This window comes from Manihot esculenta, chromosome 14, assembly GCF_001659605.2.
Source record: "Manihot esculenta cultivar AM560-2 chromosome 14, M.esculenta_v8, whole genome shotgun sequence".
Lineage (NCBI taxonomy): Eukaryota > Viridiplantae > Streptophyta > Magnoliopsida > Malpighiales > Euphorbiaceae > Manihot > Manihot esculenta.
Genome location: NC_035174.2, coordinates 4704220 through 4718317, shown reverse-complemented (window position 1 = coordinate 4718317; position 14098 = coordinate 4704220). Strand labels below are relative to the sequence as shown.

At 33.3% G+C, this 14098-nt stretch overlaps 3 protein-coding genes across 4 annotated transcripts; 2 read left to right on the top strand and 1 right to left on the bottom strand.

Annotated features, from left to right (window-relative positions):
* Positions 1-2148: 2148 nt before the first annotated feature.
* Positions 2149-8243, top strand: LOC110630659 (uncharacterized protein slr0889). Its single transcript, XM_021778177.2, has 13 exons — positions 2149-2535; positions 2637-2765; positions 3098-3292; positions 3895-3942; positions 4014-4142; positions 4843-4967; positions 5959-6069; positions 6325-6433; positions 6649-6767; positions 7119-7272; positions 7523-7667; positions 7848-7928; positions 8020-8243. Exons 1-12 carry the CDS (start codon positions 2422-2424, stop codon positions 7919-7921), a joined length of 1452 nt encoding a protein of 483 aa, XP_021633869.2. The 5' UTR covers positions 2149-2421; the 3' UTR covers positions 7922-7928; positions 8020-8243.
* A 690-nt stretch (positions 8244-8933) lies between these two features.
* Positions 8934-10686, top strand: LOC110630921. 2 transcript variants are annotated; one of them, XM_043950068.1, is made up of 2 exons: positions 8934-9370; positions 9931-10686. In XM_043950068.1, the coding sequence occupies exon 2, from the start codon at positions 9932-9934 to the stop codon at positions 10508-10510; it is 579 nt and encodes a 192-aa protein (XP_043806003.1). In that variant the 5' UTR covers positions 8934-9370; position 9931; the 3' UTR covers positions 10511-10686. The 2 variants fall into 2 exon arrangements, with proteins under 2 accessions (XP_043806003.1, XP_021634263.2); XM_021778571.2 differs by having other exon boundaries at positions 8962-9370; positions 10011-10686.
* Positions 10687-11095: 409 nt separating this feature from the next.
* LOC110630920 (nucleoside diphosphate kinase 2, chloroplastic) lies at positions 11096-13787 on the bottom strand. The gene is made up of 7 exons (XM_021778570.2): positions 13427-13787; positions 13056-13109; positions 12669-12755; positions 12324-12404; positions 12106-12218; positions 11935-11984; positions 11096-11439 (listed from the first exon to the last, which is right to left on the bottom strand). The coding sequence occupies exons 1-7, from the start codon at positions 13691-13693 to the stop codon at positions 11372-11374; spliced, it is 720 nt and encodes a 239-aa protein (XP_021634262.1). The 5' UTR covers positions 13694-13787; the 3' UTR covers positions 11096-11371.
* Positions 13788-14098: the final 311 nt, after the last annotated feature.

The window sequence follows — 14098 nt, the reverse complement described above, 5'->3', positions numbered from 1 at the left end:
ATATAATTTATTTAAATAGCATAAATTATAAATAAATAAATAAAATTAGTTAAATAAAATAATAAAAAATATTTAATAATTAATAATATTGCATATATAAATAATTTTATTAAAATTATATTATATATAAAATATATTATTATAATTATAATATTATTATAAATTATTTATATATATATATATATAAATTGATTTTTTGATACGGTCGGTACAATTTAATTCTTAGACTATTAATTTTTCTCAATTTCAATTTAATTCAATATAATTTTTTAATTTAATTCAAAACCACAAAAACCCGTACACTCCTAATTACAGTGTTATCAAATTGAATTCCACCTAAGATTTTTTATTACTTTTAAATTTTTAAAAAATTTTATTGTTGAGAAAAAGATAAAACTTTAAAAATATTTTGAAGTTTTTAAAGAAAATTCTTTCCGGTGGAGTGGAATTGAAAGTTATTAAAAAATCTTACATTTAAAACTGATACTGTCTTTTAAATATAAATTCAAAGTTTTTAAACTTCTTAACAACATGTATACTTAAAAAATCTTATTTTTTAAATAATCAATTGCAAAAAATAAAATTAATATTTAATTGGAAGATATTAAAAGAAATTCAAATATTACAAACTTAAATTAAACGTTAAAGGTGCGTTTGAGTTTTTGGATTTTGGCTTTATTTTCCATAAAATAAAACACAATAAATTTGATGATCGGGTTGCTGTTTTTTTTTTTTTCAATTTATATATTGTTTTTTAAATGGAGATTGAGATTGAGAGAGTAGAACGTAATATCTATCAATCAAATGTATTTATCATCATGTTTAATACGTGAATGAGTGCTCTCAATTCATTTATTTAAAACGTTTTTTTAAACTTTTTTAAACTGCCAACAAAAGGAAAGAGGCTAACGGCCACTATTTTCAATTGAATGTGTTTAATTTCCTTCTTATTCAGAAAGTTTGATACCAATTTCATGTTTTTCACTTAATCAATGATTGAAAATGAAGGCTTGCAATTATGTAAAGAAATATAATTTCAAAGTTCTCAGTTGAATTTCGATTGTAATTTTTATATATTCAATTTTTAATTTTTTTTATTTCGATTAAATTCTAAATGAAATTATCAAATATATCTCATATTACAAGTTTATTCTTCAAACTCTTTGATGAGTTTTATAGTGAGAGCCAATAGTATATTAAAAGAGAATAAATTCAGGAACCCATTGGTTAAAAAAGATTTAAACAATGTTTGTCTAAATTTATAAACTGATTAAATGATTTTATAAATTCTAAAAATTAGATAATTTATTTATAATATTTTTTTTAAATTTACAATCTTTATTTTGGCATTTATAAGTATTGATTTATATATTTTTTTAAATAAAAATTAAAAATTAAAAAATAAAACACGAAATCTCTCATATTTATTTAGATACATTTATCATAAAATAATTTATTTTAATCAAGTAAATTATTATATTATTTTTATTTAATTTTAAAATTTAATCATATATTTTATTTAATATTATAACTTTAATAATAAATGTATTTATAAACTAATCATTATTAAAAATATTAATTACTTATAATCATTTATAATGTTAAAAAAAATAATTTATAAATATTTTAACTAAATATATAATATAAATAATTAGTATTTATAAATTAAGCTAAACACTCTGTTGCTAAAAGTCCTCATGATCAGATTGGACAGCGAAAACTACTTCCTTACAGTCAATTTCCATTGCTACATTCGGAAGATGACGCTGCAACAACCATAAAGACCTTCCCGAAACCATCAATAATATCATCTATTGTCACATATTTATAAAAAATCAAAAATCAAAAGATCCACATAAAATATCAATAATATTATCTTTTTCAGGTATTTATAATTTTTTTTTTGATATTTTGTTTGATAAATAAATAAAAACAATTTGATAAATTTTTATTAAATGTTTGTAAAAATCAGTGATTTTTATATAATACTTTTAAAGAAGAATTTTATGACAACTAATTAAAAATTCGGGATTGTACTGTAAAAAGTTATAAGGTTAACGGACGAAAGCTATAGATTATGGATTTGAAGGGAAGAAGAAAAAGAGAGAAAAATAAATTATCCGGCTCTCCAAACAAGGTAGAAAAAGCGTGTCTTTGCCAAAGGTCTACAAGCCTTACAAGCAAAGCGTCATTCATTCATTCATTCATATACGTGCTCTTTTAATGAGCTCCTCTCATTTCCCAAACCTGGGTTCTCTCTCTCCATGCTTCTACACCAGGCATTGTATTCTCAGCTGCAAATAAATTATCCTTCTTCTCTGATCCTCGTTTGGATAACGTCTCCCTCACATTCTCTCATGCGACCCAGAAACTGAAACACCCCCTCAACATTTCTTGATTGAATTGGAAACACCATACTCCATGCCTCCTCTTGATTTTAAAGACATTCAGGATAAGCTCTCTACTCATTTTAGACCCTTGCATCGCTCCTTTCAATTCTGGGTTCGCGCAGCTGATATCTACACTGGGTACAAGGTTCCTTTCTACCACTTCTGTTTATTTGTATTCGCTTTCTTTATCTATGAGTTTTAGTGGGTTTTGTTGTTTGATAGAATTTGGTTACTGGGTACCGATAGGTGTTTCAACTTCGAGTGAGTTTGATTAAGGATGTGCAGAAGCAGGAAGCAATGTGGGAAAGGCAGCATGAGTTGGCTGCTGAGAAGATTTACGCCATGTGCTCTGATCTTGGCGGATTTTTCCTTAAGGTAATTCAACTGGCTCTTTGCCTTTGTGTGCGTTGGACTTGAATAACGTATTGAAAAATTGTTCAATTCAATATATATATTTTTTTCCTTCTGCTTATTCAGGAGTGGTTACTTGAACTCGTTCGATCTATATAGGTCATGCTTTGCTTATTTTTTTTTTCTTTATATTCAAGCCCTAATTATTTCACTTTTTTGTTATCTGCTTTTTTTCCAAATTTAGCGATAAAGCAAATAAATGTTGTTTCCTCTAGTGGTGTTTGATAGGAAGCTTCATTCACTGATTTTCTTGTGTTAAATGTCTGAAAATTTTATAATTTTTGGATGAATTAAAGATCGCCCAAGTCCTTGGAAAACCTGACTTGGCCCCTGCTGCATGGGTGAGAAGGTTAGTTACACTGTGCGATAGAGCTCCTGCAACGCCATTTGATACTGTTCAACTTGTGCTGGAGAAGGAATTAGGTCGAAGTATTGGAGAAATTTTTGAAAATTTTGAAGAAGAACCTCTTGGTTCTGCTTCAATTGCTCAGGTAACGTGTTTCATCTGAGTAATCTGCATGCAACAGAAGTAGAAAATTTTGTACCTGAATATGTGGCATGTTCTAGTGCATTTTTCTCTTGAAGGTAGCATGGGAAATATGAAAAATTGCTGTTGATAAATGATATCTGCTATAACAAAAGTTCATTTTATGCCAGTAAATATTGTCATTTTTAAGTTGAAGCGTTTGCAATTTTGGAAATGGACTGTAGTTTGGTATTTTTTCATAAAAAATAGTTTCTTCTTGTGTTAACTTGCAGGAAAAATGGTGGTTATTGATAGATAAATTTCATCGCTCATATTTCTTAAGTGGATGCTTAGAGAGATCTTTTTGAAAATATTTTGATAAGCTATCCAGTGCCTTTACTGTCAAAAGTGAACAGAACGGATACATCATGGGATGATTCTGGTCCTTGGAGTGTACTATTAGTATTAGAACTCCCCTAAAACTTCATTTTGAAGTCTTGTCTCAATGCTCTATGGGCAGAATGTTGATCTCATAACATGTGATGGAATTTTAAACAAGAACGAGAAATTACCTACTTAAAGTGAAGCTGTTTGTAATTGACATGTATTCTTTTAAAATCAAATTAGGTTCATCGGGCGAGACTGAAAGGTGATAAGAGTGATGTTGTTGTCAAGGTAAGCATTATTTACTGTTATCTTTCAAGCTAATGAAGTCTTCAAGACTTTAACTGTCAAGTGAATAATAGGTGCAACATCCAGGGGTCCAGGAGCTGATGATGACAGATATTCGGAACTTACAAGCATTTGCTTTATACATGCAAAAGACAGATATCAAATTTGATCTGTACTCTGTGACTAGAGAAATGGAGACACAGGTGCATGCCAGTCCTGTAATAATATTCCTTGTAACATGTGTTTGTCCTCTTTCATGCCTTGTGTTTGTGGTTACTCCTTGTTTCAATTGCTAAAGTTGACACTTTATGCAAAAGGGACATTGAACCTAGCTTGCTGAGGCAAACACCTATACTCTTGTAAACATTCTATCGTCATGGTGCATCAAAAATTACTTGCATGTGTCAGCTATTAATTGGGACTTGTTTTATTCAACCACCAAGCAACATTATGTGGCAATTGCAAAACAAACTATTAAGTGAACAGCGGCACCAGTTTTTTGGAGTTTTAGTGCCCATGTTCATGTTGTCCTGTTCTAAATACTGGAATTTAAGGACTACATAAATTACTGTGTTAGGTATTGAAGAAAAAACTTTTCTTGCTTTAAGAATGCAAGCAGATGTCTTCAAAATGCTAACTGAATGGTTACTTAATCATTCTTTTTTCAAGTCATTGTTTTACATTAGAAGCAGGGGAGTGTTGTTCATTATTCCCTTCTTTAATGTTTATAAGAATTTATTCCTTGATATCTTACATGTATAATATGTTAAAGCAATATCCACTTGAATGATTTAATTTCTACCATGTGAGGTTCTTGCCAAAAACCATAAACTGCATGGTTTTCTTCCTTCATTGCTTTCGATCTGATAAAGCATTTCTGTTATTTTGCTTGTGCTATTGAAGATTGGATATGAATTTGACTTCATGAGGGAGGCTAATGCTATGGAAAGAATTCGGCGTTTTCTGTATGAGAATAACAAAAAAAGTCCTGTTTTGGTGCCGCGATTGCTGAAGGATATGGTCACCAGGTATGTTATGCTGCAGAAGGTTACATCCTGGTACAAGCTTGTGAATGTTAACTAGGAATGGATAATTTTCATCTCATCTTCATTGGTGGAAACTGTTTGATAAGCCATAAAGTTGTTTTGAGTGTGTCTGGTGATCCAATTTATTCTACATGTCTGTCCTCTAAGAAATCCAGTGTTTTGATGTTTTGTTTTTGTGTGTGTGTGGGTGGGGGGGGGGGGGGGGGGGGGATATTTTCTGCCGAGGCCTGAATGTGAATTTTGTGACTTTGGGTTTCATGCTTGCATCATTTTCTCCCTGGATTTTCTTTTCTTTCCTTCCCATGAGATGGAAACAGTAAGAACTTGGTTATTTAGTTAAAGGTGCCAAAACTGATGTTGCCATTCTGGTAGGTCTGACTAGTGAGTAGAAAAAGGGGGGGGAACAAAAACCTCTCTTGCTTTGACCGGAAAACAGAAAATGAGACTGGGCTCGATTACAAAGTTGCCTCAAGTTATAATCCATTAAGTTTAGAATTAGGATATAGCATTAGAAAACTTGTGAGAACAAGGATCTTTGTTAGAAGGCAATGAATAAATGAGATTCACCTTTGTATTGATGGACTGTAATTTTATTCTTCTTCTTGCCAGAAATCTATTAGGAAAAGAAAACAAAGTCTACTAATGATCTTGATGTTTTGTGTGTGGTTCATTTAAAGGAATTACATACTAACCAATCATATTCATATATTGCACCTTCCACGACTATGTGTGCTCTTTTCACCACTGTTTACCATATGAGTTGAATGATCATGACATGCTTCAGTTGCAGTCAAAGTGGCCAAATTTACTTTCTTCTGCAACTTAAATTCTTGACCTTTTCTTTTTCCCCTGAAAAGCAGAAAATTTATAAGCTGCTTTTTTCTGAGGTGTTGCTTTACTAAACATTTCTTTTCATTGGTGGCTCTTTAACTTCTTTAAGGAACCTTTTACTAATAAGGGATTTCCTGCATAGGAGGGTCTTGGTAATGGAGTACATTGATGGAATCCCAATCCTGAATCTGGGCGATGAAATAGCCAAAAGGGGAATAGATCCTGGTAGTAAGATTGCAGCAGCAGCAAAACAGTAAGTCCTTTGATTATCTCAGAGTCACAGTCCATTTTGCAGATGGCTTTTGGTTCCTAAATCTTTTTCTCTCCTGATTTTGTTAAATTTGTTTCTCGAAATGATTCTTATTGGAACATGATTTGTTTCATTACACTTCTTACACATTTTTCTCCTTGTTTGTTTCAGTCCTGGCTTCTTTTCAAAAGTAGATTAGCAGTCTTGCTCTGAACAGTTAGGGAAGCATGACAAAATTGTTAAAATTTCTGAGTGCAGGAACATACTTAAAAGTCTGACACTAGCATATGGACAAATGATATTGAAAAGTGGTTTCTTCCATGCAGATCCTCATCCAGGAAATATCTTAATATGCAAAGGTTCTGAGGCAAGTCAACAATCATCATTATTTTCCTTTCAACTTTCTTCCATATTCTTGATTGTCATGTGATCTATTTACCTTATTCTCGTTGTTGATTTTGATGATACTTGATATTAACTCTTTCTGATTTTTTACTTTACATTTAATCTTTCACCTCATCTAATCATGCATGTTTGAAGTGCAACCAAACTTAATTGTATGTTTTTTCTACCTCAAGTCAGGTTGCCTTGTTAGACTATGGTCAAGTGAAGGATCTCCCAGATTCATTAAGGCTTGGATATGCTAATTTGGTACTCGCTATGGCTGATAATGACCCTATAAAAGCATCAGAGAGTTACAGGTAGTTATTGCATGTTGTAGTTGCTTCTGATTCATGCAGTGGATTTTGTCAACACATGGCAAGAGACCAAGGCACAAAATTATGAGCTACAGGGCACATCTTATTGCATGCATTAGCTATGGATTCTCATGGATGGGCGATAAATGGGAGAGCTAATACAATGATGCTAGTGCTTGAATAGTAGAATATTACATTTTAACTGAAGTGTCGTGATATGATTGATTAGGCTCCATGATCTATGGATATAAAGAGTTCAGTTGTCACCTTTAGTTTGATAATTATGTCCTAAATCATAGTGACTATTGGATTGCTTGTAATTTTTCTCACATTTTGCTGTTTTCCCCATTTTAGAGAGCTTGGCATAGGTACGCTGAGCAAATGTGAGAATGAACTACAGGAATTGCTCAGGTTGGCCCAAACTATGTTTGATTCCAAACTACCTCCGGGAGTTGCAATGCTGCAGCCTTTCTCAGAGGATTCCTCAATTAAAAAGATTGCTGTTCAGGTAAAATTACTTCTTCTTGTTAGTGTGGGGTATTAGTGTTTGTTTGTTTGTTTTATTTTTTTGGATAGCTTGAGAAAAGGAACTGGGACGTAACCTAGCAGGTTTGTTGTGAGTTAGTGACCTGATAACTTGGGCATTTTTGCTCGGATAATGATACTTGGAAGAAGAAGAAGTCAGATTGGATAAGCTATGCCACTATAGTTCTTTTCTACTTGACAATTTTCTTATTCTTGTCTATTGTCTATGGTAGGCTTTCCCAGAAGAACTGTTTTCTGTTCTTCGCACTGTGCATCTTTTAAGAGGTCTTAGTGTTGGTCTTGGAATCAATTATTCGTGTGCAGAACAATGGAGACCCATTGCAGAGCAAGCATTATATCTTGCTGGCAGATTAAAAGGTGAAAACCTAACTTCTCTGAAATGGGAGTATTTGATCATCATTTAGAATCATCCACTCAATTTTTTAAATTTTTCTAGGGAAAGGAATCCTTCCATTTTAGTACTACGGATGAATCAATTGAGCATCTGAAAAACATATTAAACATATGTTTTTAACTTATTCGTTGCCATGATTTCAGATAAAGATCTCAAGACTAGAGTTCATAAGCGCCATTTATTTAGAAGGTTACTTCGGAGAGGAGTAAAGGACTAATGATAAAGTAAGCTTGATTTGCATCAGCATCAATCTGAAATTATTAGCAGTACACAGTTGTTGATTCCTTGATTAATTATTCATATTGTATGCTTTAGCCTCTGTAGTATCATCCCAATTTTCTAGTATGCCGCGGCTCTGCCAGTCTTCAAGCTTCAGAACTCAAATGGTATTTTCTTGAACGAGCACAGTAGGAAAAAAATGTCCATCTCCTTGATGTCCTCAAAACATTGACAAAATGTTCTTATGCGTTGAGAAAAGATTTCCCAATCACATTGCTGTATTTCCTCATATAAGTTATTAATTCATCATTTGAGTAAAACTGTGGCATTGATAGAGAGTTGACTTGCAGAAATTTCCCAAAATTTTGATCATGCCAGTACAGGGAAATATGGTTGAACTTGAACTGATTTAAATTGAATAGGTTCTTATGGGACATTTATTATTAAGTTGTACTTCATTATCCTCTGAAATTTGCATCCTTTAATGGAAGTAGATAACTTTCTCTAATAAAAACTGGAGGGTTTAACATGTAATTCCATAATTAAATTCCACACCCATTATCATAAAAATTTAAAATAATTCTTGTTTTTGGATTCATGGATATGAAATGAACTATATTGTTCAGAAATAATAATAATAATAAAAAAAGAGGACTGAACTATATTGTTTGAAAAGTGTAGAAATATGAATTTAGATTCTAATTAAAAACCTGAGATAAATATAGACCTAAAATTTAATAAAAAACTATTTTATTTAAAATTTATTTCAAACCAGTAAGAACTTTTTGTTGAATACTTATTTGTATTTTAAATTTGAAAAGCTAGATTTATCGCTTTGTCTTCTTAATATTTAATATATAACATTTATAAAATTATAATTATTTAATTATCATATACGGACATGATTTATACACTCATTGCACTTATATAAAGTTCAAAAAGAAATTTAATAATTATACTCAATAGATTAAATAATTACCTTTTTATAAATGTTAAATATTAAATATTAACTAAATAAAATATTTAATTTTAAATTTTAAAAATTTTAAATTCTAAGCACCTCAAGGTTTTATGAAGGAAATGAGTCCAATTGGATTTGGACTGTTTATTGGAGATTTGAAATGCTACGGGCCGGATAGGCTTACATTCAACTACTCGAGTCTTGGGTTGGGCCAGTTCTTCTCAATAAAAGAAAAAAAAAAGCTTTGAGAAATTTCCAGAGCGAGTTCCCGCTGCCTCAACTCAATTGTGGCGCCAAAAGCCAAAAGGAATCATCTCTTTCTGCCCTGCCCTAAATCTAAATAACCACATCTACTACACTCACTTCTGCTGAATACTGGTTACAAAGAGACTATGTTCGGGAGGCTCAGACCATCTTCTTCTCCGTTGGACAGCTTAGATAGCCCACCTTCCAAGATCTTCAAAGACGATCCTCTCTCCATCTACGGTACTCTCTCTCTCTCTCTCTCTCTGGTTGTTGGGTAATTCTGCCCTTTATGGCGTTATTTGGTTTATTTTGAAATTTCCAACTCCCTTTCAGTGTATTTTGTATCTATGAGCTTCGAATTTCAGCGATGTTCATTTTCCCCAATTAGATGCCTACAGCTCCTGCTCCTGCTCGTTTAGAATTAGTAACATGTCTGGAAATGTATTTAAACGGCTTGTTGTTCGTGAAAGATGCGTTATCTCGAACTGGTCTTTATCAGTTACTGAATCTGTCTGTTGTTCAAACAAATGCATTTTTTTCTTTGATTTTATTTTCTTTAAGATCAAAGCTCATTCCTTTGAAGTGAACTAGTGAAGTTCCTGCTGCACTCATTAGATGGTGCAATGGATTGTTAGAATTGCGTATGAAATTCCAAACTTCGTAAAGCAGTTCGAAAGTTGTCCTTTTGTTGCGTTACGAGGATCTTTTATCAGGTTTATCGTTCTCCATGACCTTCTCAGGTCATAGAACTGGTTGTGTAAATCATTAATAGCTCTGTCATAATCTTTAAAACTTGTCAGGATGAATTTTACGACTCTACTGCTTCCATTCAGGGCTTTTTTGTTTAGCTATCACAAATTCGTCTGTGTGGTGGTTGCAGAGGCTACATTGATAAAGCTTAAATTAGGTTCTCAGCGAGACTTAAGTTCGTCCTCTGACGAGACAATGGAGATAGAAAGCGATTGCAGTACTGTAACTGTTTCCAGAAATTCTACGGATTCTGTGAATCCTGATCCCATACTTCGTAACTCTACAAACGTCTCTGAAACTTACGAAAGTATGGTAACATCTCCTGATAAAGAGGCAATGGCTATCGATACGATGAGTACTTGTGCAAGTAACATATCGAGTCCTAGCGCTTGCCAATCTACAAGTGATTCGAAACAGATGGAAAGCAGGAATATGTCACTACATTTCTTGTTCTCGAAATATAAAATTGCACGAAATGCATTAAGCTCATCAGTCGGAGAGTCGATGACAGCAGCGAGCCATTGTTCTGCAAGTAGTTCTCCAAGTTCCAGCTATTCCCAGTCATTTGGCAGCACAAATGAGCAGTCTGAACACGAATGTCCCAGTTTTTCTACTGGCCGTCACATGTGAGATTTTCGTTCCGAATTCCTTCAATTCTCTAAATACATAAGTCTTGAGCATAAAGACATTTGTATTTATTTGTAACCTGATTGAAATCTCGATACGCCTTGATTTGATGCTAATTGTTTTACCGAGTTTAACATTGTTTTCCGTTTCAATATTTTATCAGATTCAATGTTTGTAACAGAATTGTAGTTAAAGCAGGAAATCTAGGTTGTAGCAGGAATTGGAGCAATTTGCCCTATTCAATTAGATGTAGGCATGTAGGGCCAACAATAAAATAACAAAATGACTCTTTCCAGAAACCTGTGGCATTATCTGGGGCCTAACTGGGACATTGCAGCATAATTTTCTTTCATTAGCTACTACATTCAAGATTTGACGGGAACCTTGATTGCCATTCAAATACTTCTAAAAGAAATGGAGTGACATCTCTCTACTCATCCTTCCATTAGAGGGTATAACTCAGTAGAATTTAATGCCAAATTAGGCATCAAGTAACCTTAAGCCTCGTGACAGGGTATTGACAATGCTGACTCACTGAGCTTATGGCTCTGCATTATCCAATGAATTCCCACGATTAATTCCATAGAATATCAGAAATTTGAGTGGTACTATGTATATTTTATAAACACAATCTAATGTCAGTTCCATACCTCAATTCAGTGTTAAGGCATCAGAGCAAAAGTCAGACTTTTTTCCGGGCAAAAACAGAAACTGATGAATTTTCTCACAAGTTTCCCATTGAATCTTCAAGGACAGAATTATTCCGAATTGAGAAAATAAACAATGGTACAATCTAAAATACAGTTGCTCAGAGGAAGATTCTTCAAAACTGCATGCCTCTCCAAGTGAAGTGCTCTGTGAAAATCACTCCCTTAGCCAAGGTGCTTGAGCTGGTGTCCACTGACATATTTCACCTTCCTTAAACCAAAGTGCTGTGGGTAAAACAAAGGTCATGAGTTATTAGAAGGGCTGCGGTAAAGGTCAAGAATGACATCTTGTAATTCTGACTTTGCATATCACTTCAAGTATTGTAATTAGGAAAATATTAAAGCAACACCGTCATTTTATCTCCGATAAGTGTTCAGGTGTTCACTATGAACTATGAAGGTGAATAACGTTGATCTGCCTACAACATATTACCTCTTTAATTGGCAAAACAGAAAAGCACACAAATTCAACTGGAATTCCTAGCTGTTTGTTTTTCTTCTTTTTTCTTTTTCATTTTTTCTTCCATAAATAACTTTCTACAGTCAACCGGAAAAGTTGAAAATATTCCAAGTGTGGACCTATTCCTTATAACATACAGATGACAGCATTTCGATCAAGCACTCAAAACCAGATTACTGGACTCTGAAACCAAAACCATTAGCAAAAGAACTATTTATGCTATACATAAGAAAGTAAAGTTAGAGCATAAAAGCTGCTACCTATTTCCCGTTTTCCGTTCTCAGGGCTGTCACTGCCATGGACCACATTCCTGCAGAAACTCACATCATAAGAAATAACACAATTGCTACATGGAAGGGAGAAAGCCCAACCGACTATAGTGAAAACCAAACGGACATAAACCACATAGTAGAGAGATTGTAGGGGCTAACCGTCCCGTTTGAACAGCAAGATCCCCTCTTATTGTGCCTGGTTCAGCTTGAAGAGGATCTGTAGAACCTATTAACTTACGTGCTGATGCAACAACACCAACACCTTCCCAAGCCTGGTTAAAATAACATCACTAAGTATTTTCAGAAAGAACCAAAAACTAAATATAGGATTGATAAACTCAGTGCAGATATAATCGTGAGGAAGATGGAGAACAGACCATACACACAACAGGACCTGAAGTTATGTAATTGATCAGTTTAGGGAAGAAAGGTCTAGCCTTGAGATCCTTATAATGTTCCTGCAATTATGGAAAGTTATTAGAGAATGATGAGACATACAATAATATGCAAGTATACTTATAGTAGTAAACGATCAAAGTTGATTTATCTACTATCAAACCAAACATTACATTAGAAAGAGAAACACCTCATTTAGCCTTCTCCTAATTAGATATTATAGCAAGAAACAAAGACATCCTGACACTTGCAAGATATAGATAAATGCTGATTATGGTTTCATCACATAAATACTGGAGTTAATACAAGTGTGCTAAATAACAAACCTCTGCCAATTCTTTAGGGCATTGGAAGAGCTTCAGGCCTGTCAGTTTAAATCCTTTCTTCTCGAATCTTGATATTAATTCTCCGACCTAAAACAGACTCAACCTCATTATGATAAATTTAGAGGAGAAGTTTGACTTCATTTCAACGAGACAAAGTTTCACTGCTCATGAATATTCTATTTGACACAAAATAAGCAGGCATCCGACTGAATTTGATATTTAAAATTTGTTTTTTTCCTTTATTCCCAAACAAGGAAGAAATTAGCTTTGAACCAGGAATTTCCAAATTTCAAAACCTGAAGTTCCTTAACCATTTTTCAATTTTCATGGCAACCAAAGCATAAACTTCCTAGTAGTTACAGTACATGGAAAATAATAATAGCTTACAAGGCCCCGTTGGACGCCATCAGGCTTCACCATAATATAAGTCTCTTCAACTTCCTGTAGCACAAAATTAAGAAAATTAATGTGAAAAACAAATGAGTTTTCACCAAATATAAAAGTGATGGGAATATGCCAAAAATTGAACTGGCTTGCAACAAATTTTTGCCATCAATAGAAAATCGAAACAAATATTTTCTTCTTTAGAACAGGAAGATGAAGTAAAGACAGCGAAATAAAAATTATAGCAAATAAAAGCGAAATTATATGCAGCTCTAGACTTAGTTCCCAAGCTCAAAATTATCAATCAATGGGGGTAATGGGGATAGCAATTCTGACGAGAGAGAGAGAGAGAGAGAGAGAGAGAGAGAGTATACCATGGAAGCTACTAAATGAGGAAGAAATATGCGAGTTTTGGTGGCCTTGCGGAGTTTAGCATGAGAAGGACGTGAAAAGGAATATGAGAAAAGGTGGGATGGATGATGGAATGCAGCTAGGTGGTTGCTGCATAAGCTAAGCTTCTTGCAGCATACGTAGGACAAGCTATTGCCGGTGCTTCTGTAAAATCTCTCCGTTGATGATCGAACAGTGGATGACGCAGAAACGCATGGTCCAATCCCTCCAAACAAGCCGGCTGCTTCCATTCTCTTTTTTCTCAATCTGCAGCTCTCCTCCACGGGACCAAAAGTTTGGGTTTTTTAGGCTTAGGTAGGGCTTTACCAATTTCTATTGGGTCGAAGACAAAGCCCGAATTCAGCTATTGCTATTAGACCGGAGAAATTTCATTGTATAATTTATCGCTTTTTCTCCCACTACCCTCACGTTACGGATGACCGGGAAATGGTTATAATAACAAACATTAATTGAGTTATTTTAATTATTTTTTTATTTAAATAATCTAATATAAGATTTTTATAAAAATTATATATTTACTTTAATTTTTAAATGAGAATGAAAAAACAGCACTTACTCATATGAATATTTTATTTTTAATTATTAATTATATATAGATAAATTTAAAATATAAAAATACTTTCTCTCGGTTCACT